Here is a 27,906-nt window from a genome sequence, read left to right on the forward strand (position 1 = left end):
GCTTGGCACTGTGTGAAGCTTGAGTGTTTTTAAGCTACATTTTCCATCCTGAGTAAAGAAGTTCAGTATATTTCTCTTGTATTTTTTTAAATATTTATTTTTGAGAGAGATAGAGAGTGAGCAAGAGAGGGGCAGAGAGAGAGAGGGACAGAATACCAAGCAGGCTCTGCACTGACAGCCCCATGTGGGGCTCAAACCCACAAACCATAACTTCATGACCTGAACCGAAACCAAGAGTCAGATACTTAACTGGCTAAAGCTACCCAAGTGCCCCCTCTTACTTTTACTTTTATTTTTCATCTTAACTAATGAAAATGCTCTTAAAAGAAGGTGAGAGCCCAACATAAAAGTGCTGTGAAATCCATCGGTATAATGGTGCTGGATGCTCTCATTGCCTAATAGAGGCTGAAATCTCTCTAAAGTAGAGCTCTGACTGTCCTAAAAACTATCAAAAAGAAAAAATAAATGGTTCCATGTGCTGGTTTTATCACAAAAAAAACAAATATTTACCTATTTTGAGAGAGAGAGAATGAGCAGGGGAGGGGGAAGAGGGAGAGAGTGAGAACCCCAAGCAGGCTCCATGCTGCCAGTACAGAGCCCAATGTGGGGCTCAATCCCCAGAACCGCAAGACCATAACCTGAGCTGAAATCTAGAGTTGGACACTTAACCAACTGAGCCACCCAGGCGTCCCTGCTTTTATCACTTTTAAATTGACCCTATAATGTAGTATCTGTATGGCTAGTCAATGGGGAGATCTCGGCCAAGGCAGAAGGACTCAGACCCAAACTTCCCACCTGTACTCCAAGCAAAAAATACCAGTGAATAAAATATAACAAAAGAAATGCTTTTGTACATAGTTAAGCTCCAAACCAAGAAAAGTACACAGATGTCAGAACAGGAACTCAAAATCAGGGCTGTGAATGGGAACTCCCAATGCAATAAATTCAAAATCAACAGTAAGTACTGAGAGAAATGTGCTTAGTATATGTGCTTAATAAAAGACAATTCAACCCACTCTTCAATGTTTATATAGAAAGAGTAATACCATGAAACATATTCAGAGTTAACAAGTAAGACTGAATAATCTAAGTAACAAGTCAGCTAAACAGATCTAGATTCTTATTGAGAGTCAACCCATAAAGCTGGTGGGAAAACATATTTAAAGTTGGTCTTCCATAAGTGCAACCTAAGGAATTTGGTTATTCAAGTCCCTCAAACATGCTTTTTAAAGTCTTTTGTCGTCTATAGGGCCATGTATGGCCAGCAGGAAACTTAAGAGAAAAAAGATTGGAAGCTAGCTGAACTAATCTATACTCTCAAAGATTAGAACACTTGATTTGCAAATGGCCAGATGAACCAGCCCAAATTGGGGGGGGGGGGGGGGGACAGGGCAGCGGGGAGGGGAGGGACTCTGAGTAGAAATATCACTCAAATAAGATACACAAACACACGCAACACCACTCATTATAAACCAATTCAACTGCTTTTCACAGTAAAATAAAATTGTCATATCTCAGAACACATTTTTAAAAGGTTATTACTGAAACATAAATATGTTTAAATATGAGTTCATAATGATATTTACAAAAAAAACTCATTAGGCACCACTGAAGACTACTAGGAAACCAAATGGATCTGAAAACTCGTAAAAAACAGAAAAGAATCAAGCATTCAACTCATCTTTCTTGAACAAACTGTATCTCAGGATAACCAAGTAGTTGATAACAGGAGGTTTCTCTCTAAAAAGTATTCCACATAGTAAGTGAAGAACATAAAATAGAAATGAAATCACCATTTTGCAAACTCTTAATTAAGTCATGGTCTAGACAGTGATCTTCAATGGCTGCCACCGTCACAAGAAATACAAACTCGGGACACTTGGGAGGCTCGGTCAGCTGAGCATCTGACTTCAGCTCAGGTCATGACCTCATGGTTCCAGAGTTTGAGCCCCACATTGGGATCGCTGATGTCAGCCTTTCAGCACAGAGCCCACTTCAGATCTTCTTCCCCCTCTCTCTCTATATGTATATATTTAAAAAAAGAAGAAAGACTCAACTGAAGAAAGCACACAACACCCGTAGGAAGAAACCCTGCCAAAAAATTTGAACCTGAATCAGATCAAGTCTCTAGATCCAATTTCCAGCTTACAGGAAATACAGGGAACAGAAGAACATGCTAAATGACACCTCAGAGATCCAATTAGCAGAACCCAGACTGTGGGAAATGGGGCAAATGCCCTTTTTCTTCATCAAATAAACTAGAAAGAAAAAATGACAGAGATGAAACTCACAGATTTAAAGAGACTCACAGATACATCAAACAAATACAAGGTTTTTACAGATTTGAACAAACCAACTGTAAAATGAAAAATATTTTAGACAATATGGAAAATTTGAACCCTAACTAAACATTTGGTGATTTTAAGGAACTGCCATTTTTTAGATGAGAAATAATGGTATTGAGAATATTTTTTAAAGAATCTTTATCTTTTAAAGATATGTACTTGAGTAATACAATATTTGGCCTCTCTTCAAAATAATTTAGTTGGGGTGGCTCAGTCACTTAAGAGTCCAACTCTTGGGGCGCCTGGGTGGCTTAGTCGGTTGAGCGTCCGACTTTCGCTTGGGTCGTGATCTCGCGGTTCGTGGGTTCAAGCCCCGCGTCGGGCTCTGTGCTGACTGCCAGCTCAGAGCCTGGAGCCTGTTTCAGTCTGTGACTCCCTCTCTCTCTAAACCTCCCCTGCTCACGCTGTTTCTCTCTCTCTTCTAGAAATAAATAAAAATATTAAAAAAAAAAAAAAGAGTCCAACTCTTGATTTCAGCTCAGGTCATGATCTCACATTTGTAAGATGAAGCCCCATGTCAGGAGTCTGCTTCAGATTCTTTTTCTCTCTCCCCCTCTCTCTCTCCCTCTGCTCTTCTCCCCTTGCTTGAATTCTCTCTCTCTCCTCTCTCTCCCCGTCTCTCAAATAAAATTTAAAATAATAACAATAATAATTTAGCTGGGGGGTGATAAAGAGAAATGAAATTGGCCATATGCTGATAATTGTTTTATGGGTACATAAGGTATGTGAGGATTCATTATTTTATTCGCTTGACTTCTGTATGTTTGAAATTTCCCAAAATAAAAGCTAGAACAACAAAAGAAAACAGCTTTTGTCTCATTTTGCTTCGAGCATATTGCTTCATGCACTGCTGTTATTAAATGGCCCTCTTCTAAACATCAGCCTCAGAAGAAGGACCCGAGAGGTCCCAACTTGACCATTAAAAATCCTATGCCTGCACAAAGGTAACTTTCTAAATGTAAGTAGCATTAGCAGCCATGGATCAATACATTACTTCTCAATCACAAGGACCCAAAAGATGTAACTCTTACTGTAAGAGTCCTCAAATACAATTGCATAGGTGATTCTTGCCATGGTTGACTACTCAAATTACATCTACTATCCTGACTATATAAAATGTCAGAAGCACAAGTATGCACAAAATCGTATCTACAAGATTGTATATCCCAGTGCTGTTCCAACAGCAGAAAATGAAAAACAAACTCCTATCTAATGGCAAACAAGGGCCAATCATTACAGTCCATATACACTGTGGAATACCACTCACTCATTTAAAATGAGGTTGAAGAGAAAATGAAAGTTGTTTGTAATATAGTAAGCGAAAATATGAGGCAAAGTATGTACAGAACAGTGTCATTTCTAGTAAAAGCACAGACAAAAGACCAAAGAACACACATGAAAATTGCAACAGCTAACTCCAGCAGGTGGTGGGATTACAGATGATTTTATTTTCTTTGTGCTTTTATGTATCTAGCAATTTTTCTAGACTAAATGTAGAAGTCCATAATCTCTCATTTACAATTCAGATATCCAAAAGTCTCTGAAAATAAAGTTTTAAAAGTTACCAGCAAACTTGCTTAGGTACAAAACCTGCCCTAAACTGATCAAGACCTGCTTCATATTTTTATCCCCTTTACTGTGAATATTGACAGATGTCACTGCAGGGATGCAATGTGTCAGGGTGTTGAGCCAGATTCCACTAGGGGCTTACTAGTACTCTCCAACAACCCCCAAATTCTGGATACTAAACCCCAAGGTCTCACACAAAACACTGTGCACCTGTATCAGTCTGTAACTTGCCACCATTACCATTTTTAGGCTTCTAAAAATGAGACTCACAAATAAAAGGTTGGGAGCTCCTGCTATCAATTATTACAACTTTTAAAACAGCATTGATATAAAATATGTCCTTAACAACAGGATTATCATTCCAGTTTATCAAAGGCAGCAAGCGCTGGGCTCCCATCAGATGGTTTTAGCAGCCAAGGTTTACCAAACATTATGTGCCTTCCACAGTTTAGCTCATGTGATGCCTGCTTCAGGAAGCAGATACTATCCTAGGCCCACTGTACATATAAAGACAGATGCTCCGAGAGGTTATGTAACTTGCCTTCTCACAAGGAAGGGCTGGGTCAGAGCCTGACCTCTGCAGCCATGCTAAACCCTCATCAGTTAAGTAATCCACAGGGCAGTTCTGCTTCCTGGATCATCTCCACCATTTTTAATAGCGGTAATAACATCACAAGTAAAGCAGAGACAACTGGCTTGTTTTAAAAACTTTTTTTTTTATTTGTAAACTAAACAAACTTGATCTACAAATTACTAAGAAAGGATAAATATGAAGCCACAACATATAATTTCTAGTATTACTACTGTTAACTCTAACCACACCAAAGTTATTTGAAGATGTTCTATGAATGTAACAATATAATTTTCTATACCACAGAAAATCTCCCAGTAATCTTTTGGAAATCAGCGTGGGGAACATTTTCTGAGAGCTGTCCAGAAGAGACCAAGTTTCTACCCACAGGAGAGCCTGACATTTCCAAGAACAAACTCTCCACTATCTACTTTCGGGGTTTCCTTGGTGTCTCTGGGCTATAAAACCCACTAATTTACTTTTCCTGCTGAAAACCAGGGTAGAAATAGCCTTGACTTCCTTCTGCAAACCAAAATTCACAGCTGTTGGGGGTGAACAAACCAAGAAGAAGAAGGAAAAAAAAAAAAAAGAACCTTCTGAAGGGATTTTTCTGGCCAAGGATGCAACTTTCACTGGGATCATAATCTCCCAGGGAAAGTGAACATGTTGAAGCTGACTGGCTACAACTCAAATTCTTCAGACCACAAGACTGTTTAACTGTTTCCAGTCTCTAATTTTTGTAACTAAGACAGTAAAAACTGAACTTCAATTAGAGAATTGAGAAAAGGAGGGATGTCTGACCTTTCAAACTTGTTAAATTATCTTTTTCTTTCTTTCCTAAAAATGTTTGTTTATTTTTGAGAGACTGAGACAGAGCACGAGCAGGGGAGGGGCAGAGAGAGAGGGAGACAGAATCCCAAGCAGGCTCCTGGCTCTGAGCTGCCAGCACAGAGCCTGATGCAGGGCTCAAACTCCTGAACAGCGAGATCATGACCCGAGCTCAAGTCAGACCCTTTACCGACTAAGTCACCCAGGTGCCCCTAAATTATCTTTTCCTACATGTACATCCCTTACTCAGCTTAAGATTAGGCACTCCCTAGATTTTTAGGTACAAACTAACCACACAAGTCATAGTCTGTTTTAAAGAAAGCAAAAAGGGGGGCACCTGGGTGGCTTAGTCGGTTAAGCGTCCGACTTTCGCTTAGGTCATGATCTCACGGTTCGTGGGTTCGAGCCCTGCATCGGGCTCTGTGCTGACTGCCAGCTCGGAGCCTGTTTCAGTCTGTGACTCCCTCTCTCTCTGACCCTCCCCTGCTCACGCTGTCTCTCTCTCTCACCTAGAAATAAGTAAAACATTAAAAAAAAATAATAAAAATAAAGAAAGCAAAAAGGTATTTATTCCAAAATAAAAGGGCTGCTATCCCAATAAAAGATACTTAAAAGAAGTATATTAAGAAGTTCTTTAAAAAGCATTTTTAGGGGCACCTGGGTGGCTCAGTCGGTTAGGCGTCTGAATTCGGCTCAGGTCATGATCTCACGGTTCGCGGGTTCGAGCCCCACGTCGGGCTCTGTGCTGACAGCTCACTCAGGGCCTGGAGCCTGCTTCAGACTCTGTATCTCCCTCTCTCTCTGACACTCCCCTGCTCATGCTGTCTCTCTCTCTCTCAGAAATCAATTTTAAAAAACATTATTAAAAAAAGCATTTTTAATGAATTGAAAAGCATTAGTGAAACATGTAGGACTGTTATCTTAATGGATAGTTGTGTTTTGTTGGTTGGTTTGTTTTGTTACATTCTCTTGGAAAGAGCCAAAACTTAGATCACGTAAGTCCATGAGATCCTGCTTCAGGGCCTCGCATTCTACAATCCTTAGTCAGTGTTGTCTTCTTCCTTAGGATGTTAATATCATTTTGCTCAGATTAGGCATATTCAAAAGAAATCTGGCACTGCAGGAGGGCAAAAGAACAGGGCCAGCATGAAAAGGCTGTCATGTCATTATCGTTTCTGAGCTACACATCCATTCTGGGGGGTGAATGAAGGACCATTTAAATGGGATGGTTGTGTTAACCACTTTTTTTTTTTAAGTCCTAACTCCTTACATAAATTCCTACATAAGGTGTAGGAATCGTTCTCAAAAACATTCTTAAAAACTATCTTAAAAAAGTAAGTTTTTTTTAAGATCAATAACATTTTTTTAAGAACAATTAACAAGTTTTTTAGGAACAAAAAAACTAGGTTTTTTTAAGAACAATAACGTTCTTAAAAACAATAAGTTTTCATATCTTCTGACATTGGAAGAACTCTTTTTTGTCCCCAAAGTGGGGTCCATTTTTCAAAAGTTTTCATTCTTCAACCCTTATTTCAAAAAATTATTTCATATTTTTGGGAAACTGGTGGTGGCTATTTCTGGATAGTCTCCTTCCTCACCTCAAATGGTAGAGTAAAAACTAGTTTATAACTGCACTTATTGCTACTGTCTATAAATTTTCTGATTTCTCCAGCAGGCCTCTTGGCTTCTTCTGTTCTTATCCATTCTTCTCATGCTTGAGAAATTAAGTAGAGAATGCTCCTATAAACCACCACACATCTACTCCTCAATCCTAGCCTTTGGTTTAGTGTTTCTGAACCCTCGGGAATGCATTCTACTGTACACCTTTCACATACATCAGTATTTAGCTTATAATTCAATAAAGTGTTAAGTTAATATAAGAGGATTTCTTGTAACATTTTCTTGTCTCAGGTCTTTTTTGCCCTTTAGTTGATAGAATTTGCTTCTAACCCAAATTTTACGGTCTTCTCATATAGAATTTGCTTTCCTGGAAATCAGCAGTTTCACTACAACCATCAACATATCAAACTCTCCATTACATGAGAATTTGTATCCAGGGCTGAAAAATACCATGAGCTAAACAGAAGTCTAGGGGCACCCGTCCCAAGCTACCAACCGAAGGCATGCGCTTGTTCAAAAATCAGAAAATGAGACAGTATTATGTAATACTTTCAGAACCTCTCTAGGACTAGACATTTCAAATAACTATGCTTCTAAGTAATCTACTTTAAGTAACAAAAATTATATTTGAATCATTTTGGATAAAAAACTAAAATATGTTTTTCCTACTTCCACTGACACACTACGTTGCATATAACTTAATCTGTATTTGATGGCTAAGAGTCATAATAAACAGAAATTACAGCACTAAGATATAGTACAATGATGCTTGGGTCCTACGCAGGTGTGTAAGGCTATGGACATCTATAGTAAGAGTTTCAAATTACCGAGGATGGAGAAAGCTATGATAGATTTTAATGGCTTTTTCTGTCTCTTATTTTGTCAATCAGTCACACGGACATATCCTACTACTATAAACGCTATAAGGAAACAGACTACGTATCAGGAGAGGGACTGATTTTGATAAAGCACCTACTCTGTGCCAGGTCTGAGATAAACTTGGCAATGCATCTAGCAATCAGCCTGGCACAAAAGTAGAAAATGGGTAAACACTGGGTAAATGAACAGCACTAATGTGCCTGCCTAAGCAGGTTCTCTCTCTTATTTACAGTTTCTAATCTGCCATGACCTGGAAAACACATACACAAGTGTGAAAGAACACCATTTAAAATGTGTCTAGTCTGGTACTTTGCACACACCGGGGGCAGTATGGCAAAACTATATGTGCTGAACTGAACTAAGGATGGGTAACAGTGAGCATTCACAATGTGCCAGAAACTGTGGAAAGTGTCTTACACACATTATCTAAGACAATACCTAGAAGGCAAACAATAGTATCCCCATTTTACAGATGGAGAAACTGAGGCTCCAAGTGATTGAGTAATTTGTAATAAAATCAAGCAGCTAGCCAGTGATGGCAGTACACTATGAATTCAGGCAGTCTGACTACAGAACAAGTGGCCTTTTTCTTCTTTAATATTTATTTATTTTTGAGAGAGAGAGAATAAGCAGGGGAGGGGCAGAGAGAGAGGGAGGCACAGAACCTGAAGCAGGCTCCAGGCTCTGAGCTGTCACCACAGAGCCTGATGTGGAGCTCGAACTCACAAATAGTGAGATCATGGCCTGAGGTGAAGTCAGATGCTCAACGGACTGAGCCACCCAGGCGCCCTGGGAACAAGTAGTATTAATCATGATACTACACTGCCTCTGAATGTGCAGTAAATAAAAAAAGGTCAGAAAGACACGAAGTTCATAACTTTTTTTTTTCCTAGTAGCAGTTTTTGCTGACTTTCTGATTCTCAGGGATATTCTCGACTGGTGAGGGTTACTATATGTAAACATCATACTGGCATAGTGCAATAGACTATGAAGCCAGACAAGTAAAGAATGAGCCAGGAAGCTACTGTAGACTACAGACGATTGGTTCCAAAGAAGTAGAAGCCTGAGAGATCTGTGTGTATTAGGGTCATTGGGCAGGGGGGCGGGGGCTGTAAGAAGTTAAGACCTAAGCACAAGAAGTATAAAAGAAAAGAGATGGCTTACTTAAGAGTGCATTTTGTAGCTTCAGAATAAGTAAGCACAAAGCCTTTGTCGAACGAGGGAAGGAGAGTCATAAATAAATGAACAGACAAACACACATGTGGTTTGGAACATTTATACCCGATGCAGCTGTAAGCACCTCTTCTTGCCAGCTNAGACAAGTAAAGAATGAGCCAGGAAGCTACTGTAGACTACAGACGATTGGTTCCAAAGAAGTAGAAGCCTGAGAGATCTGTGTGTATTAGGGTCAGGGGGGGGGGGGGGGGGGGGGGGCTGTAAGAAGTTAAGACCTAAGCACAAGAAGTATAAAAGAAAAGAGATGGCTTAAGAGTGGGGGCATTTTGTAGCTTCAGAATAAGCACAAAGCCTTTGTGGAACTAGGGAAGGAGAGTCATAAATAAATGAACAGACAAACACACATGTGGTTTGGAACATTTATACCCGATGCAGCTGTAAGCACCTCTTCTTGCCAGCTTTACTGGGTCACTCAAACAGCTGGACAAACACAGGTTACAGTTGGCAGTACTAGTAGGGGTACAACATGGCAGCTAATGCAGATTGTATGAAGCTACAATTCCCTAGCTCCTGTTAAGGGCCCTTGAGTTGAGGAGTGTGGGCACGGGGAACCTACCCTCTACTATTTCCAAATCTAAAAAGGGAGGGGATGCTGACCTAGGGACTATTTAAATACACAGTATCATTTGCTCAGAAATCTTTCACTAGATTGAACCAGAATCACCTCTAATTAATGACACACCTAGTGTAACTATTGCGTGCAGATCCTCCCTGCCCCTACGGATTCCAGGGATGAGAGGTTAGGGCAGCTCTCAGGCCACCTACCATCTCTATTAGAGACATGAGAGCAAGTCAGGAATCAGGTGTCTTATGCAAGGGTGTGGAGGCCACCATCCACACTTTAGGACAGAAACTGAACTTATTAGCATGAGACCAAAAGGAAAAAATATTGTGGTCAACAAAGATTTCCTAGTCCTGCTTAACTACACAGCAGCTCAATCCTCAGCAAAATGTTAACAGTCTCTAAAGTGTGAGCCCCAAGAGTAATTTGACCTGTACTTGAAGGTGGGAGATATATACAAGTGTCTCACTTCAGCAGGATATACTAGGGGTTGAGGTATCTTCTGGCAAAACTCCAAATGCTACATTATTCAACTAATGAGAGACTGGCACCTCTGAACATGTATGGTCTTTCTCTCATCTCTCAGACATCACAAGTGCAGAAATATCAAAGTAATCCAGGGAAGATTCAAAACCCAATGCATGCATTCAAAGTACATTTATCAGTTGTGAGGCACTGATCTAGGGGCTGGGACTATAAACATAAGAAAGACTAAGTCACTCGAAAAGATGGAAGTGGACCCATTCATTATTATTACCCTTTATCATGCCCCAAAACTCAAGGCTGCTAGAAGGAAGTTCTTCTAGTGCCCTACTAGCACCAAATAAGTCTTTTTCCTGCTTCTATGCCTCCGATCATAGCTTGCCAACCTGGAATGCTCTCACTGTACTCTACCTATCTAAATCCTCATGTCCTCCAAAGCCAGCTCAAGTCTCCTCCTAGCCCTGATTTCCATCTCATTCCCTAAGTTCTGTCTCATTTTGCTGAACTACTAACAACTGCAGCGAGTACAACCATCACTTTATTGAGAAATCTGTCATCCTCTAATTGATACTTTTATTTATTCAATGAATCCTGGGTACCAACTGTGTGACAGCACTGTTCTGGGGACTGGAGAAACCCTGGCAAACGGCACTGGTTTTAACCTCCCCAGAGAACTCATGGGGAGAGTTCTACTATGCCGCTTTTTTTGTTTGTTTATTTTTATTTTTGAGAGAGAGAGAACGCACACGCAAATGGAGGAGAGGCAGAGAGAGAGGGAGACACTGAAGGAAGCAGGCTCCAGGCTCTGAGTTGTTAGCACAGAGCGGGACGTGGGATCTCAAACCCAAGAACTGGGAGATCATGACCTGAGCAGAAGTCGGACGCTCAACCGACTGAGCTACCCAGGCACCCCTCCTATGCCCTTTTAAAAATCTTCCTGTGTAGACCTGGCTCTGTACTCAGTGCTTAATACATAACAATTTATTAGAGCCTTGGGCTTCTCTGGTCCAAATTCACTCAAATTGAAGTTACATAAACCAATGGGGAACAAAAGCCAACGAAGCCATTTCTAAATGAACTTCCACTTCTTAAAAACCTCAAAAGAACAAGGAAGGAAAAGAAAACAGGCTATGAAAGTGCTGCTGAACCAACACATTTTACTCACACTGACAAAGCACCTCCAATCCCCCCTCCAAGCCACACAAAAGTGACCTTTCTCTCTCCGTCCTTACCAGCTCCGGATTCAAGTATTTATTTTTTTTTAAGGTTTTTTTTTTTTTTCTTTTCTAGAGAGAGTGAGTGAGCAGGGGAGGGTCAGAGAGAGAGGGAGTCACAGACTGAAACAGGCTCCAGGCTCTGAGCTGGCAGTCAGCACAGAGCCCGACGCCGGGCTCGAACCCACGAACCGTGAGACCATGACCTAAGTAAGCGAAAGTCGGACGCTTAACCGACTAAGCCACCCAGGCGCCCCTCAAGTGTTTATTTTAACAACAGATCTCAGAGAAGTTTAAAGCACCCCTAAGTTTCCTAAGCAAGTCTTTCTAAAGCTTTGTTTCTTGATGAATAAACCCCTTGATGAATCTCGCATATGCCCCTTAAAGAGACTAATCCAATGAGGTTCCCTGCAACGAACTAGAATTTGAGCTTCAAACACAAGAGGGGCTAAAAGAACACTTTGAACGTGATAAATCCAGACACAATTTTAATATCAACAACAAAAGCCAGGTCCTGCGGAAAGCCAGGTCCTGCGGAGCGGGGTGGAAGGTTCCAAGTTCCCAAGAAGGGAATCAAGAGAATTTCCTCCGGGGAAGCGGTTAGAGTCTGGAAGGCGCGGGAGTTTCTGCAGGAGGTGAGGGAGATTTCAAATAAATATTTCTCTGCTCTAACGTGGCTTGTGAGATACGACAGCTGGCACCCGACCGCGGGCGACGGTGAAGCCGGGCTGTGCCATGCGGCGGAGGCTGCCACCCGGGCACTCCCACCATTCTCCGCAGCCGAGACGAGAGCCCGGCGCCGCGCCGACCTGCACCGGCGCTCGTGACCCCGCGGGCCGCCCGCCCTCGACCCGTGGCACTCAGCAAACCCGCTCGCCCGGGTCTCTGGAGCCCCGACCTCTCAGGAGCCCCAGGAGACGGGCGGGGGAGAGGGGGGGTCTCCAGCCAGCCGTCCGGCCCCGGCGCGTTACCCACCTGAGCAGACTGGAGAGGGGGTGGCTCGAGGACCCGAGGCCGCCGCCGCCGCCGCCGCCGCCGCCGCCGCTGCTGCTCCCGGAGGAGCCGCCGCCGCCGCCGCCGCCCCCGAAGCCTGAGGAGAGCCGCTTCCCGGACAGCAGCTTCTCCACGGCCGGGAGGTGCCCGGTGCGGGCCGCCTCCAGCAGCTCCTGCTCCTTCCCCATCCCCAGGGCCACCGCCTCCCTGGACCCCCTTCCCGGGGCCGCAGCCGAGCCTGCTCCGGCTCCCAAACTTTCCGTCTCCGGGCAACGCAACCCCCAAACCGGCCGGGGACACCACCCCCCTCCCCCCCCCCGCCTTTTCTGCCCAGGAGCGCGTCACTTCCGGGATCTGGCGTCACGCGTCACCGCGCCCCCGCGCCCCGCCCCCTTGCCCACCTAGCTGGGCGGGGCCGGCCATCGGGTGCAGGTGGCTTTGATCAGCGGGAAGCGAACCGGTTCGTGCCGGGATAGGCTTCCAGGGGCAAGAGGAAAGCGCCTAGTAGATACTCGCTGTACAGGTGTTAGGGAACAAACGGGACCCACCTGTATGCGCTTCCCGAAGTGCGCTTCCTCCCCCAAGGTTTTGGGAGCCCACAGGACAGGAAATACGGTAATTCATCCAGGCAGCGTGGAAACAAAGAGAGAAATATGGTAACGCGCACCTACATTTCCAGGTTCATTCTTTCAGCACTCATAAAGTAATATGTGATGGATGTTGAGATCTAGTGATAAAGAGGTGAATAAAATGTCCAGCTCCGTACCTCAATGAGGGAAGAGAGGAAAAAAAAATTTTTTTTTTGCTGGTACTTTTTATTTTTTTATTTTTTTACAAATAGTTTATTGTCAAATTAGTTTCCACATAACACCCAGTGCTCATCCCCACAAGTGCCCTCCTCCATGCCCATCCCTCCTCCCCCCACATCCATCAGTCCTCAGTTTTTGTCAGCATTCAAGAGTCTCTCATGGTTTGCCTCTCTCCCTTTCCCCCACCATTTCCGCCCTTCTTCTCCCCCTTGTTCCTCCGTCAAGTTCCTCCTAATCCTCCTATATGTGCAAACATATGATATTTGTCCTTCTCTGCCTGACTTATTTCGCTCAGCATAACACCCAAGAGAGGAAAAGTTTTAAATAGAAATATCTCTTCTTCATGGTCCCAATCTCTGAAAAAGGCTCGTTAAAGTGAAACCTGCAAAGACAGGACCTCCCTTCCCAGTAGAATGTTTCCTCTTACTTTTGATGGAATTAACTGAACTGACATAAGAAGTCAGGTTTGTGAAAACGACCTGGATATTGAGTACCGGTGAATTGGAAACATCATTTAATTAGGTAGAAAGTATATATTGTCTTTGCTACTAGAACTGTTCCTAGTTCGAAGTAGGCGATCAACAGATATGCAGTGAATAAATGGGTTGGATCAATTCTGTTCAAGCTGTATGACCTTTTTTTATTTAGGTGCTTGAGGAGCCAAAAGGAAATGCTGGCAATTCACACAGCACCACGGTCTCTAGCCAATTGAAATGTACGAGGTTGAGTCCCTGCCTAAAAGTTTACCAGGCAGCCGCAACCTAAGACACTGGCGTACAACGGAAATGAGTCTTCTCCCGTCCCCAAACTTTACTGAGGAAAGCGGATTAAAGAGTTAACTGCGTTTTTAGAAAGGCATAAAGGAAAGGGGGGAAAGTCTATTCAACAACACAACTCTCCTTTACAACTGCTGATTTCCCAGGGTGGGAAACCCATAAACTGATTTCCGTACCCTCAATTTTCCCTCTCCAACCACCAGCAAATCAGTCAAAACGGAGCTCGTGAGGTCCTCTACGCGTGCCTCAAACTGACCCCTCCGAGGAGCCGTAGGTGTGACGTCATAGTAGCGCGACGATAGGAAGTAAGCTTCTGGGCTTCTCTGGCTCAGTCAGTCCCGAGCTCCAGAGCCTGCCAGGACTGCGTCCGTAGCTGCAGAGTCTGGCAGGCTTGCGATCTGTCCCTTCTTTTCCTTGCTGCTATGGATAATGCCTGCGAGTCGCCCACGGGAAAAGATGGGGAGACAGGGGAGTCAGAAGAAACGGCTGCTGCTCCCGGGGGCCCCGGGGCCACGGATACAGACGGAATCCCGGAGGAAACTGATGGGGACGGAGATGCGGATTTGAAAGAAGCCGCGGCCGAGGAAGGCGAGGTAGGGAGAGCTGTGTGGATGAGGTCAGAAGAGTAGTCCGATGTTGCGTTAGTACTTGCTCGACCGGCTTCCTGGTTGTTCTCTGCCAAGCTGAGATAACTCGAACTCACCGGGACTCCCTCTAGATCTGCCAAGATGGGTGCAGAGAGGGAGGAGACAAAACTATATGCTGATTCCGTTCCCGAGCCCCAGCCTCTGGGTTAATACTTTTAATCCCTACCTCTAGATAGTAAAGCTACTTCTAAGAGAATTTTTAAATTTAATTTAGGTAAATTTACCCCTAACGTGGGGCTGGACCTCAGGACCCTGAGATCAACAGTCCTATGCTTTTAGGCAGAGCCACTCTGGCGCCCCTAAGAGAATTTTACAGAGCCTCTTGGTTTTCCTGGTGAGGACATTGGGATCTGATGTTAAAGACTTAGTGCAAGAGCTAGAACCCAGGATGCCTCGGATCCCTTTGACCGAAATGTTTTTCCTAGATGTTGCTCAATGTGTCATATGCTGCAGAGTCGATAAAGGAAACCTTTACGGAGTTACTGGTTTAGTCATGTTTTTACCCTCTTGGGACATTTAACTAGGACTAGTGACCTGGGTGTCAATGTCCCAGGGACTCTATAGCATAAACACACCAAACCCATTAGTTGTGCCACCCCAAGAGCTCAGCAGTGTTGCCTACTGAGCATCAGTCAGAGGACTAGAATTTCAGCGTTCTCTGGATTCCATTTCTAGAGATGGAATCTTGGAGTCTTAGAACTTCTGTGGGGCGCCTGGGTGGCTTAGTCCGTTAAGCGTCCGACTTTCGCTTAGGTCATGATCTCGCAGTTTGTGGGTTCGAGCCCCGCGTCGGGCTCTGTGCTGACTGCCAGCTCAGAGCCTGGAGCCTATTTCAGAGTCTGTGTCTCCCTCTCTCTCTGACCCTCCCCTGCTCACGCTCTCTCTCTCTCTCTCCTAGAAATAAATAAAAATATTAAAAAAAAAAAAAAACTTCGGAGGGACTTAAACATCACGGGGAGGACATTGAATTAGATAGAAATAGCCTTTCAGAGCATTAAGTTGCATCAAAGTATATCAAGTAAGAACTTTTAGAAAAATGTGGGGTTGCCTGGATGGCTCAGATGGTTGAGCATGGGACATTTCCTTTCAGCTCAGGTCATGATCTCATGGGTTCCTGAGTTCAAGTCTTGCATTGGGCTCTGCACTGTCACCAAGGCGCCTGCTTGGGATTTCTCTCTTTGCCTCTCTCCCACTTGTGCATGCATGCTCTCTCGCTCACTAAAAAAATAAACATTAAAAAAGAAAAGAAAAATGTGATGTAACTTTTTTAAGAAGGAACCTTTTAAAAAGATCTGAAGGACATAGAGGATTTGAATAATAATTGGCTCTGGAAGAACTAAACTCTCTACATATAGAAATTTGCACCCAACAGAAGATACTTTTTGATACTTCTAACTGAAACACTTTTTTAAAAATGTTTATTTATTTTTGAGAGAGAGAGAGAGAGAGCACGACAGGTGGGGGTGGGTTACAGAGAGAGAGAGGGAGACCCAGAATCCGAAGTAGGCTCCAGGCTCTGAGCTTCAGCACAGAGCTTCTTTGGGGCTGGAACCCATGAGCCATGAGATCATGACCAGAGCCAAGGTCCGACGCTTAACCGACTGAGCCACCCAGGCGCCCCAAATTGACTGAAACACTTTTAAAAATTGATCATATACCAGGGGCATCTGGGTGGCTGGTTGGTTGAGCTTCCAACTCTTGATATCGGCTCAGGTCATGATCTCAGGGTTTGTGACATGGAGCCCCTCGCGGGGCTCCCTGTTGACAGCGCAGAGTCTGCTTGGGATTTTCAGTCTCCTGTCTCCCTCTCTGCCCTTCCCCGACTTGCGTGTGTGCAAATGCGCTCCTTCCCTACCTCTCTCTCTCCCTCCCTCAAAACTTAAACATTTTTTATTTTTTAAAATTTTTTTTATTTAAATATTTTTAAAGTTAATTTAAAATTAACTTTAAAGTTTAAAGTTAATTAAGTTAACTTTAAAAATTGATCATATACTGGGGTGCCTGGGTGGCTATCAGTTAAGGATCTGACTTCGGCTCTGGTCATGATCTCATGCGTCGTGGGTTTGAGCCCTGTATCAAGCTTGTGCTGACAGCTGAGAGCCTGGACCCTGCATCAAATTCTGTGCCTCCCTCTCTCTATGCGCCTCCACACTCGTGCTCTGTCTCCCTCTCTCTTTCTCAAAAATAAATAGACATTAAAAAAATAAAACTAAAAATTGATTATATACCATGCCACAAAGGACACAAACTCTTAAAAGTGAAAATCAAAATAGGCCCCATCCTATTACCACAGTGCAATAAGTGTGAAATTAACAAAAAGCTTCTCTCAACTTCCACTCCCCCCAAATAAACTAACACCCAGGACTTAAAACTGTTTTTTAAATAGTCCTTAGGTTAAAGAAATTAGCAAAGAGAACACTACCATCATATTATATGGGCTTTGACCAAAGCCGTATTTAAAGAAAAATTCATAGCTTTACATATTTGTATTAATAAATAGGAGATGCTGAAAATAAGCACCCAACTCAAGAAACCAGAAAAAGAACAGAATAAACCAGAAATATTTGATGTTCAGATTTTAGGCCAAATAAATTTTAAAATCTAAAAAAATTTTTCATTTTTAAGGAAAATATAAATCACCAAAATTCAAGCAGAGAGGTTAGAAAACTTGTATAAATAGTTAACTAGAGAAGAAATTGAAAACGTTTTTAAAGATACACTTACCTTCACTTTTACCTACCCCCTCATATTCCTGTATGAGTTTATGTGAGTTCCTCTTTAAGAAAAATATACGTTAAATCCCATTAATTAAGTTTGTTTCTTTTTGATTTTAAGTTGGAGGGGACGAAGTTTGGATTTTAATTACTATTAAACATCTAGCATAAGTAAACCTATGTTAAATGCTTATGTGGGGAGAGATAAAGAGACAAACCTATCATCAAAAGGTTTACAATCTAGCAGTGAGAAACATTTGCATGATACAGTAGAACTGAAAGAGAAGAGAAGAGCACTACATGTGAGAGAAACTCAATTAAAAGTTCCAAATCCATGGGCACCTGGGTGGCTCAGTCAGTTAAGCATCTGATTCTTGATTTCAGCTCAGGTCATGATTTCACGGTTCATGAGTTGGAGTCCACATCGGGCTCTGTGCTGTCAGTGTGGAATCTGCTTGAGATTCTCTCTCTCTAAAAAGTATATATTAGGGGCTCCTGGTGGCTCAGCCAGTTAGGTGTCCGACTTCGAATCAGGTCATGATCTCACAGATTGTGAGTTTGAGCCCTGTGTCAGGCTCTGCTGACAGCTCAGAGCCTGGAGCCTGCTTCAGATTCTGTGTCTCTTTCTCTCTTTGTCCCTCCCCCATTTGTCCTCTGTCTCTTAAAAATAAATAAATGTTATTAAAAAAAAAAAAGTATATATTGAAAAACAAAAGTTTCAAATCCAGGACCAACTAACTCACCCAGTTGATAAAACCTATGACTCTTGATCTCAGGGTCATGAGCTCGAGCCCCATGCTGGGAGTAGAGGTTACTTTAAAAAAAAGGAAATTATTAAAAGTTCCAAATCCAAAGAAATGCCGTTTTGATGAGAAGGGGCCTCCTTTTTAAAAGTCTTTCCAAATGGAATCATCAGCAATAAAGAGATGTATAGATTTAGAGGCAGGAGAGCTGACTGGATGGAGAGGATTTTTCTGACATCCCCTCTAAAGGATGAGGTCAGGAAAGTAGGCTCAATGCAGGGGAGAGGTTTTCATGATCCTTGGCACTTCATTTCCTTTGTAAACGTACTAGAGCTATGATCATATACCTAAACTGGAAAGCTGGATTCTTTGGCTGGTTTTCTTTCCACAGCTGGGCTATAAACTTCTTAAGGAGAGAGAGTGTATCTTACGCACGATGGTACAGCCAGTGCTTGGAACCAAAAAAACTATTGAATAATGGATTTGTTGTGTTGTAATGAGAATAAAGTCTTACCTTCTTCCCCAAGTCTGGAAAGTAGGCCAAATATATAATAGTGTTTCTTTTCATCTTCTCAGCTCAAGAGTCAGGACATCTCAGATTTAACAGCAGTTGAAAGGGAAGACTCCTCTTTACTTACTCCTGCAGCCAAAAAAATGAAAATAGATACCAAAGAAAAGAAAGAGAAGAAGCAAAAGGTGGATGAAGATGAGATTCAAAAGATGCAGTAAGTTACTTTCTGATTTTTTTCCCCATTTAAGCCTCTAACTTGACCACACAAAGTTAATAAATTTGAGGGGCCTTTAAATTTTTTTCCTTTTTTATACTCAAAAGAAGGTAAAGCAAATAATACTTTCTTGTAACATTTTAGGAAATATAAATAAATAGAAAGAAAAAATATCTTCTTATCACCAGAGATCAACACTTTTAGTATTTTGAGGGATAGTCTCCAAGATATTTTCTATACATATATATCCAGAAGTAAATTTTTTCAAAGATGTTACTGTTTGTGACCTGCTTTTCACATTGTATATGGTGAATGTTTTCCATGTCAGTAATTATACATAGCTCATAACTTTTTTTAATAGGCTCATTGCATACCTGCCAGAGAATACAGAAAAACTGAAAAAAAATTACCCATAATCCCACCACCCAGAGTTAACCCTGGGTATATATTAGGTTATCTACTTTTTCAGATTTTGTTTTAAATGTTTTAAATATTTATAGCTAAATATTTTCTTGTTGTAAATCTGCCCATATATTATCAATTTCAAGGGCTGCATTGTATTCCATTGTGTGGATGAGTGATCATTTAACCAATCCCTATAGTTCTTTTTCTTTTCTTTTCACATTATGATGATGAGCATCTTTGAGCACATCTTTGCCTACTTAAACATTTAGTCCTTAAATAAACTCCCAGGAGTGAATTGCCAGTTCAGACAGTCTGAATATTTTCAAAGGCTCTTCATACACATTTCCAGATTCTTCTCCAGAAAGGTGGTTGCACTTCACACTCTATCAGCATGAATGAGTTTGTGTCCTCCCATTCTTACTAATACCATTCTTTTTTTTTTTTTTTACAAGTAGTTTATTGTCAAGTTGGTTTCCATATAACACACAGTGCTCATCCCCACAAGTGCCCTCCTCATGCCCATCTCCCCCCACTAATACCATTCTTTATAATGCTCACCTATCTGATTCATGAAAAATGTTATCTTATTTTAGTTTAGCATTTTAATTTCTTTGTTTAATAGGGAAGGTTAACTTTTTTCCCTCTGTATTGGTCATCAGTATTTTTGTAACTTCCCTATTCATGTCCTTTGCTTATTTTCAAAATTGCTATCTTTTATTTATTGGAAAGCATTAAGAGCATTAACCCTTTTCCATGTATTTTACAAATATTTTCCCCCAAGTCTGTTAATGTCAAAAAATACTGGTTTGAGTATAAATTCATGTATCAAATTTTTACCATCAATGTGAAATGTAATAAGGTAGAGTTAGGGGAAGAGAGAGCCTAGTGCTGAAAACATAATCTACATAGTGATCCCAACATTATAGTTTACGTTTTTGTTGTTAATGAAGTAGAAAGGAAGTTGTGTTTCACTTTTTCTCAAGTTTCTTAAGAGTAAAAATGCTTTATCTTCATTCCTTGTAAGCGCCAAGCCTAATGCTATTGACCCCTCAAAAATTCATTTTCTAATTGTCTGAGACTTGCTTTTATTAATGTGATAATATACCTTAAACATTCATCGTTGTAAGCCAACTTAATTATCTGAATCTTTGCATAGGATCCTGGTTTCTTCTTTTTCTGAGGAACAACTGAACCGTTATGAAATGTACCGCCGGTCCGCGTTCCCTAAGGCAGCCATTAAAAGGGTAAGGACGGACTACCACACTTCATTTCCATCAGATAGGAGAGTTGAACTAGATGCAACAACTATGTCCACTGGTTTAAGTGAGGTGTTAAGTTGGTAGATCATTCATGCAGGAAAACAAAAATAACATGCCTCTCAATTATCAGTTGGAGTTTTGTATTCCAGGGATAAGGTCTAAATATATAGAATGGATTGCTATACACCTGAATCTTTGCTTTAATAGTCTTAATTTCAGTATCCAGCCTTAAGTAAAAACTTTGTTTAGTGCAAAACTCTGAAGGGTACCATATTCTAAAGCCAGTCCTTGACTTTCTTAATCATGGTTTTTGTCCTTATTTCAAGCTGATCCAGTCGATCACTGGCACCTCTGTGTCTCAGAATGTTGTTATTGCTATGTCCGGCATTTCCAAGGTTTTCGTCGGGGAGGTGGTGGAAGAAGGTAAGTGTTGTTGATACATGTATGGGATTAAACCTCTGGTGGTCTTAACTTTCAAGAATATCTATACTAAGGGACCTAACAAAGTACCTGTGGGTGTTTTCATTTGCACGGGAAGTTGACCAAGTGGGGCACTTTGTATTCAGGAAAGCAAGACAATTATTCCTCAAAAGTTTTAATACTGGGACTCAAGGAAGCATCTGTGAAAAAACTCCGGATTCCAGTTCTTGGTCCAGGGTAACAGAAGCCTACTCCGTATTTTTATCCAATGGAGTTTACTCATTTCTGTTGCCAATTTAAAGACAATATAAGCTATCATTGGGGACTAACCAGTGAGTGTGGTATGAAGAGGAGTTGTCACTGATGTTATGAGTCTTGGGAACTGTCTTCTATCCATCAAGGAGGTACCTGGCTGAGTGTATTGCTGATCTCCAGTGAGTGAATTTTTTTTTAAGCAGATGATTATATATTACACTAAAGCAAATGTGATAAGTTTTATAGCATTCTCTTAAGAAGGGAAAATGTCTTAGTTTATTTCCTTAGCGAGCTGAAGAAGGATTAATGAGAATTACAGGATTCAAATGGATTATGTGATTAATAAGTCCTTGTGCGACAATGAAACTTTCTTCTTGTCCTCTGTTTAGCACTGGATGTGTGTGAGAAGTGGGGAGAGATGCCACCACTACAACCCAAACATATGCGGGAGGCTGTTCGGAGGTTAAAGTCGAAGGGGCAGATCCCCAACTCAAAGCACAAAAAAATCATCTTCTTCTAGACGAAGCCTAGAAGAGGCTGGTACTGAAGGAAGAAGTGCCGGTTCCAGACTTCCTACTGCATGAGACTTTTGCACAGGTGCTTTAGTGCCTCACCCCTCCAAGGGTTCCATGATGATTTTAATGTCTCTCTCAGAACTCTGATATTCATCACATCTGAAAGGCATGCAGCCTGTTTCATACTTGCCTTGACTAAATATTGGCACCTCTTCGGACATTCTGAGGTATTTAACTGTTTCTTGGCTAGTTGGAAGAAGAAAGGTACATGGGCCTCAAGCATCTTCCAGACAGGGAAGCTGCTTTCAGAGAGAAAATCTTTCCAAGAAAGCTTTGGTGGTTTCACATTGAAGCATGAAACTGCTATGAGTTAGGTTGTTTCTTCCATCTGGTTTTAAGTAGATGAACCAACCAGGCTTGGACTTGATCAACAACTTGGACTTGTGATACTCTACCATGAAGAACAGTGATAGGAGGAGGAGTGGAAAAGTTTATCCCTGTAAACATGTAAAGTTCTCCTATGGATCTTGGTGAGTGATCATTAAACTGTTTTCCAACTTGCCACATGTGTATTCATTTTCTGTTTAGCTGGTTGGAATGGGGAGAAGTTCATCATTCTTTTTTGGTGTCAGATTAAAACTGGTCTTGGCTTTTTTTGAACATTTGAGCCCTTCCCGTTTTCTACTAGAACCACTAAAATTTTCTCAAGAGTACTTGGAGCCCTTAAAAATAATGTAAAAGCCCATATATATTCAGGTTCCTATAAACAGATAAACCACAACCAATGTTTAGTAAGTTTAATTTGCTTTTTTCAGGTGGTTCACAGAACCAGTACACTCAAGGTTTGATTAGATAATGCAACATTAAAATTTCCCAATACTGACCAGTATTCCAGTTCATCAGATACATTCTCTTTGTTTTCCTCAAAGAGAGGGGAATGGAGTGACCTTTTATTGACAGTGATTAGCAGTAATAAGGCTACTGTATATAATTGGCAATCCCCAAGAATCCTTTCCTCTCTCATTCAGTGTCATAGGGAGAAGAGTTTTGAAGCTATTCTCTTTTGAAACTTTCCTGAGCATGAGATTCCAATTCTGTTCAGCACCCTGATGCGGGGGAAGGGGGAGAGACAGCTTGGACTCACAAAGTTGAGCAAATCTAACTTTTAGTATCTTACATTAAAACCCATGGCTTTAAACATATTTAGCCAGTGAAGAAGACACTTGAGTGGGGCATTCCACAAAGAAACGCTGTAAGACTCAGGCTAAATCTTGACCAAAAACTAATAAACTGGGGGAAGGAAAGAAACACAGATAGTCTCTCAGTTCTAACAGGATGTTTTTTTTACGGTTATAGAACTATAGCTATTTCAATTTGACATATTGGATAAGGCTGAAACTTATAAACAACAAGGGAGAAAGATCACATCCCAGCTCTGGCCACTTAGCAAAGCCTCAGAGTTTAAGGTTCTCCAAGAGTACGTCTCCTTGTGTCTGTTGTAAAATAATTCCCTCTCAACAACAGCTACCAGCTACTATCCATACCTACCCAGAGGTGAATGGGAATATTCCTATTCTAGTAGAAAGTGGGGGAAGATCTAGGTGAGGGCCGTAGTCTCTGTAAGGACAGTACATCACACCAGCTTCTCTTGAAAGAGTTAATACTATGGTAAATCACAAGGCAATGACATCTTTTGCAGTTCTCAACCAAATGTCATTCTATTAGCATTGCAGCAATGTTCAGTTTTTTCCATTGTTTTGTGATGTTACTATAACTGACTTCAGAAGTTTAGGCAAATATTAAATGAGGAAGAAAACAAACCCTTGGTGTTAAGATTTGGAATGGCAGATCCCCACATCACTACAGGAATACTTCAGACTACTTGCTTTCCACCACCCCTGTGAACTAGTCTATAAGGGGAAACTAATGTAAATGGGTTAAAAGGAAGCATTTAAATTATGGGAAATGTGAGGGGTAGTGTTTACCCCTTGTATATTCCATACACAGAAATCATTCCTTTCAGAACCATGAAAAGGGTACATAAAGTTTGAGGCCCATGGCAAAATTGGGGGGGTGGGGGCAGGGGGAGCAGATTAAACAGCAAAAGCAGCCATCACAAAAACAGAACCCATTCCTTCTGTCTTAAGTCAAAGAAATGAGGTTAATTATTCCAAGTGAGATGAAACAAACTTGAGATTGATAATCATCCCTGCAGCTCAGCTAAGAGACATCTAAACTAGTTCCTATGCACAAAAGCCCGTCTCCAGCACATCCATGTAAACAGGAAATCTAGACAATCATAGATGATACATAGTTGTAAATGCTTCACAGCTGAAATGGTGATGTGCAGCAGCTGAAGTCTTTGAGGGATAGTGGTGCTATCACTCCAGACATTTTCTTGAGGTATTATTTCTTGTTCACAGAGTCTTAGAGCTCCAAGGCAGAAATCATAAGCAGTCCAAAGCACTACAATTTTCCTTCCATTTTTTTTCTCTACATTTACCCTGAGGACTCCCAACCAGTTCACATTTCTTCATTATAAAAGTCGTCTTTCCCCCAATGAATAAGAGTATGAAGTTATACAAGATGATTGTTATTAAGTTTCATGGGACAGTGACCCCCTCCACATTTCCTGCAGGAGGATTTCAAGACACAATAGCCAAAGCCACTCCATAAGTCAGAAATTCCAGGGCTCCATTTGTCACATCAACAAGAACTCCAGGGAGCCCAGAATCCTGACTGAACTCTGGCACTAAAGGTGTTAGCCTTGATGCTTGCCAGAATAGTTTCTGTTGCCTACCAGCAAGCACAAGCTTAAGGTGAAGCAATACCTATTAGGCATTTTCTTTGCTTGGAGGGATGCCAGAGAGATGGTGGGTGGGGGAGGGGAAGGAGGGAAGAGAATCAGAATATGATTTTAAACCAATTCGGGTGAGCCTAAGGGTGAATGGTTCTATTTTCCAGCTATTGGATCTCCCTCCGCTAAGAACACTAGAAAGGCCATACTTGAGAGGACCAGTGATCCATTTTGCTCAACATTATGGCTTCCAAAGGAGCAGAAGCACTAAGAGGGAGTTTGTGGAGGGACAAGTTACCCTCTTCATTGTATTTCACCAAATAGCCCCAGTTTTCTAGAACTCCTTTGGAAGGCCATCACACAAGGATTCCTCTTAAACCTTCATCACCCATACATAGATTCTGCCGGCACCGCTTCTTGGACAATGAGCTCCTTAAGTTTCTGATTGGCTGTGAGAAGTGCTTTTTTTGTACCTAAGGCTATGAAGTTGAGCCCTAGAGCTAGTATTTCAGGACTTAGTGAACATGTCCTTCCTCCTGACTGGATATCTGACCTCCAACCACCCTTGGTTTTCACCCTTCCAGAACTGGAGCCAACATTTTAAACACATGTACTCATGTGGAAATATCTCCCCTCTGATAATTTTTACTATTCTCTGGACCTTTCCTCCCTTCACCATATATTTTGTAAATAAGGTCACTACAAATGCACAGATAATTTAAGCCATTAAAATGGTTTTGTATGAGGTCCTGTTTTCCTTATTGTCTCCATGTGCCTTTCCTGATGATGCAGTTGGGTTTTGAGCCACAGCAGCACACTGACCCCTCCTTCCCCTCAGCAATGGTTAGGTTTCTTTGCTGAGTTCTCACAGAGCTTGCTGCCTCACTGGTTGCTGGTAAGTGCTTTACTTTACACTTACCTAGAAAACCTCACCTTTCATTTTCCTGTGTGGTCACAGCCTGGCTTATGGGCCTTCTGTGATTTTGTTATTGTTTTAAGTCCCTTCTGGTTTATGTCTTATTGCCTGGAAGAAGGGACACTTGACTGCATTATAATATCCTGCTCTCAGATTATTTATAAAAATCTTAAGGTTAAACCAAGCACTGACCCAGAGGAAACTTCCCGTTAGCATTATCTCCAGAAAGATGTTTATTCTTAAGTCTCTAAGTTGGTTCCTAAGCATGACAAAATATTCTCATATCTCATAACAGGTGCTTTTAAAATTGCTTTAGTGACGAACCTTGACAAAAGTTCTTTGGAAGTCTGAACAAATTATATCTTGCTCCTTCTTGAATGCATGTTTCTTTTTATCTTCAAAAACCTAGAATATGCAAGTCAAGCATGGTTTCCCATAAAGGAAAACATTTTATCTTTCCTTTAATAGGTCATGTGTGATTAAGTAACATTTTAGTAACATTACTAAAAAACTATTTTACCATCTTGCCAATTCAAGGTGAGTTAACTGATGAACTTCTGTCCAATCAACACAGCATGAAGTGTTTTACACAGCAGTATGGATGAAGGTAGAATGCTGCGGGAGAATTAGGTAGGAAAGAGGGGGGAAATAGCTCTTTTATGGGGCAAGGGGAAACCTAGCTAAGTTGAAGAGTTTTTGTTTTGTTTTTTACTTAAGTCAAAATTACATGATTTTAAAAAGCCACAGTGATAGAGGGGTATGAGAGGCAACAGGCTGAGATGTTTATGTTATAGTTTAAAATACATCCTCAGCTCCCAACCCACCAAATGCAAAGGAGAGTGCTGGTAGAAAGTCCCAGTGCCTGGAGAGCAGATGTGGCCAGGAGCCCAGGGAGATGAAGGAAACAACTTGTGAAGTACAGCTGTGGGAGAGAGGCAGAACTCTAGGCAGGCAACAGGGGCTCAGGATCAAGTTCCCTTTGTGATTCTTACCACATCACACCTTCAACCTAGCTCAGTGAATATTTTTTTCTTGATTTAGATTTCAAATAAATTATGTTATAGAAGGGAAAGATGATACAACTGAGCCACGACTATTGTTTACTTTCTACCATAGCATAACAATGATGAAAGTATAACAGAAAAGAAGCTTAACCCTGAAAAATCTGATTGTAGTATCAGCCAAGATGGTATGAGCTTGGCTCCCTTTCCAAAAAAGGCAGCATCCAGGTCTCCCTTACTCTTGTGCCTCTCCTGGCTCCTGCCTTGCTGGCTACTTCCTGTTCTACTCTACTACCATGGCCAAAGCTCAGGCCAAGGACTTCTCAGGTCTGCTCTGGAAGCTCTGGGACATAAAATCTTTGGTGGCTCTGTGGGTGACTGAGGAGATGGGTACCTTCTCTTGTTCACACAGGTTGTAGAGGAAGCAAATGTCTCTGCCGTGAAACCAGGTGGTGAAATGGCCCTAAGTGTTGATAAGATTCCACCTAGTGTGCAGAGGGGCAAAAGGCTTTATACAGGCAAGACATGCGTGAGCCACGCACAAAGCTGCCCCTGATTTCCTAGAACTTGGTCATGCTTTGCCCTGTCTTCCACCCAAGTCACAACAGCTAGTAGAAAGGACACCACAAGGAGTGAGCTGAACACTCCCCAGTCCCTCTGGCATCCTTAGCAGACTGACTCAATGCTGGACAGTGCCTTCTGTAGCGGGTGGTGCTGTTGCTGGTGATCTCCTCGTCTCTCCTTGGCACAGGTGGCCGAGCCACTGCTATCAAAGCTCAAAGAGGGGGTTATATTTCCTGATCTCCTGAAGCAGCCTTTCTTTATCCTGGTTGGCATTGGCCAATGCTTGTTTAGTTTCTATGAGTTCCTTCTGTAAGGTAGGTAATTCTTTCACCTGAGGAACAATAAATAATTTACAGTTAATAAATAAGGCAACAGCAAGGGAGCAAGGAGACAGAATTCAAGCAGAAAAAATCCACTAATTAGATTAGTGATCAACTAGATCTTTCTAAAAGCCTAACTAATCCCATCTTCAGAGTTCATCAGTTATAAGGACAGCAACAGGTAGAATACATAATCAGCAACCATTCACCTACTGTTTCTGACTTATATCCTCTATTCAGCACTTTGAGAAGTTGCTGCTAGATGATAGGAGCCCAAACTGCCCAGATATACACAGCACAGGCAACCTTTTCGGCTCTCTGAGTTTTACCAGCTTCTGTATTTACAGCCACTAGGGGTCTATGGGAGAGGTATTGTTCAATTCGGTCGTCACCTTCTCTCCAAAAGACTCTCCTGTGGGCACCAGAAACATCTGTTCTTTGGGGGGGTGCCTCTTCTCACTTTTAGGTACTTCGGCTGACGGTGTGTCCTGAGCAGCATCTGGAAAAAAGTAAAGGGTTCTAAATATCAAACTGCTGCCAACATGCAAGCAATTCATAGGTGTCACCTATTCCCTTATAGGAGAGAAAAGGCAGAAAAGCCAGGAGGCCGACAAGCCCAACTCACCGCCTATATGGAACACGCCATCATCACTACGTGTCAGCACAACACGCTCCATGGCCAGAGTGATGGGGATAGGGCCTGGAGATGTTGGATAGATGGGGGGGATATCATCCTGCAG

The 27,906-nt window shown here is 41.9% G+C and overlaps 3 protein-coding genes across 6 annotated transcripts in view; 1 reads left to right on the forward strand and 2 right to left on the reverse strand.

The window, feature by feature from the left end:
* Nucleotides 1-12,601, reverse strand: part of ANKS1A (ankyrin repeat and sterile alpha motif domain containing 1A) — a 179,657-nt gene extending 167,056 nt beyond the window's left edge. For all 4 annotated transcript variants that reach the window (XM_039241830.1, XM_039241829.1, XM_039241828.1 and 1 more), the window contains exon 1: nt 12,283-12,601. In XM_039241830.1, the coding sequence (XP_039097761.1) occupies nt 12,283-12,488 (206 nt within the window). In that variant the 5' untranslated portion in view covers nt 12,489-12,601. The remainder of the gene's footprint in view (nt 1-12,282) is intronic.
* Nucleotides 12,602-13,992: 1,391 nt separating this feature from the next.
* TAF11 (TATA-box binding protein associated factor 11) lies at nt 13,993-22,130 on the forward strand. The gene is made up of 5 exons (XM_039241867.1): nt 13,993-14,478; nt 18,566-18,714; nt 20,276-20,363; nt 20,705-20,801; nt 21,443-22,130. The coding sequence occupies exons 1-5, from the start codon at nt 14,308-14,310 to the stop codon at nt 21,571-21,573; spliced, it is 636 nt and encodes a 211-aa protein (XP_039097798.1). The 5' UTR covers nt 13,993-14,307; the 3' UTR covers nt 21,574-22,130.
* A 220-nt stretch (nt 22,131-22,350) lies between these two features.
* UHRF1BP1 (UHRF1 binding protein 1) overlaps nt 22,351-27,906 on the reverse strand; it is a 73,467-nt gene continuing 67,911 nt past the window's right edge. Inside the window, exons 19-21 of the mRNA XM_039241796.1 lie at nt 27,792-27,900; nt 27,559-27,665; nt 22,351-27,177 (exon numbers count right to left, since the gene is read on the reverse strand). Coding sequence (XP_039097727.1) covers nt 27,052-27,177; nt 27,559-27,665; nt 27,792-27,900 — 342 coding nt within the window. The 3' untranslated portion in view covers nt 22,351-27,051. The remainder of the gene's footprint in view (nt 27,178-27,558; nt 27,666-27,791; nt 27,901-27,906) is intronic.

This window comes from Hyaena hyaena, unplaced genomic scaffold, assembly GCF_003009895.1.
Source record: "Hyaena hyaena isolate Hyena2069 unplaced genomic scaffold, ASM300989v1 scaffold_202, whole genome shotgun sequence".
NCBI lineage: Eukaryota > Metazoa > Chordata > Mammalia > Carnivora > Hyaenidae > Hyaena > Hyaena hyaena.

Coding starts and splice junctions, on each gene's coding strand:
- TAF11 (XM_039241867.1), top strand. CDS start 14,308: ATGGATAATGCCTGCGAGTCGCCCACGGGAAAAGATGGGGAGACAGGG. Junction 14,479..18,565: donor CCGCGGCCGAGGAAGGCGAG/GTAGGGAGAGCT, acceptor TCATCTTCTCAG/CTCAAGAGTCAGGACATCTC. Junction 20,364..20,704: donor CTAAGGCAGCCATTAAAAGG/GTAAGGACGGAC, acceptor CCTTATTTCAAG/CTGATCCAGTCGATCACTGG.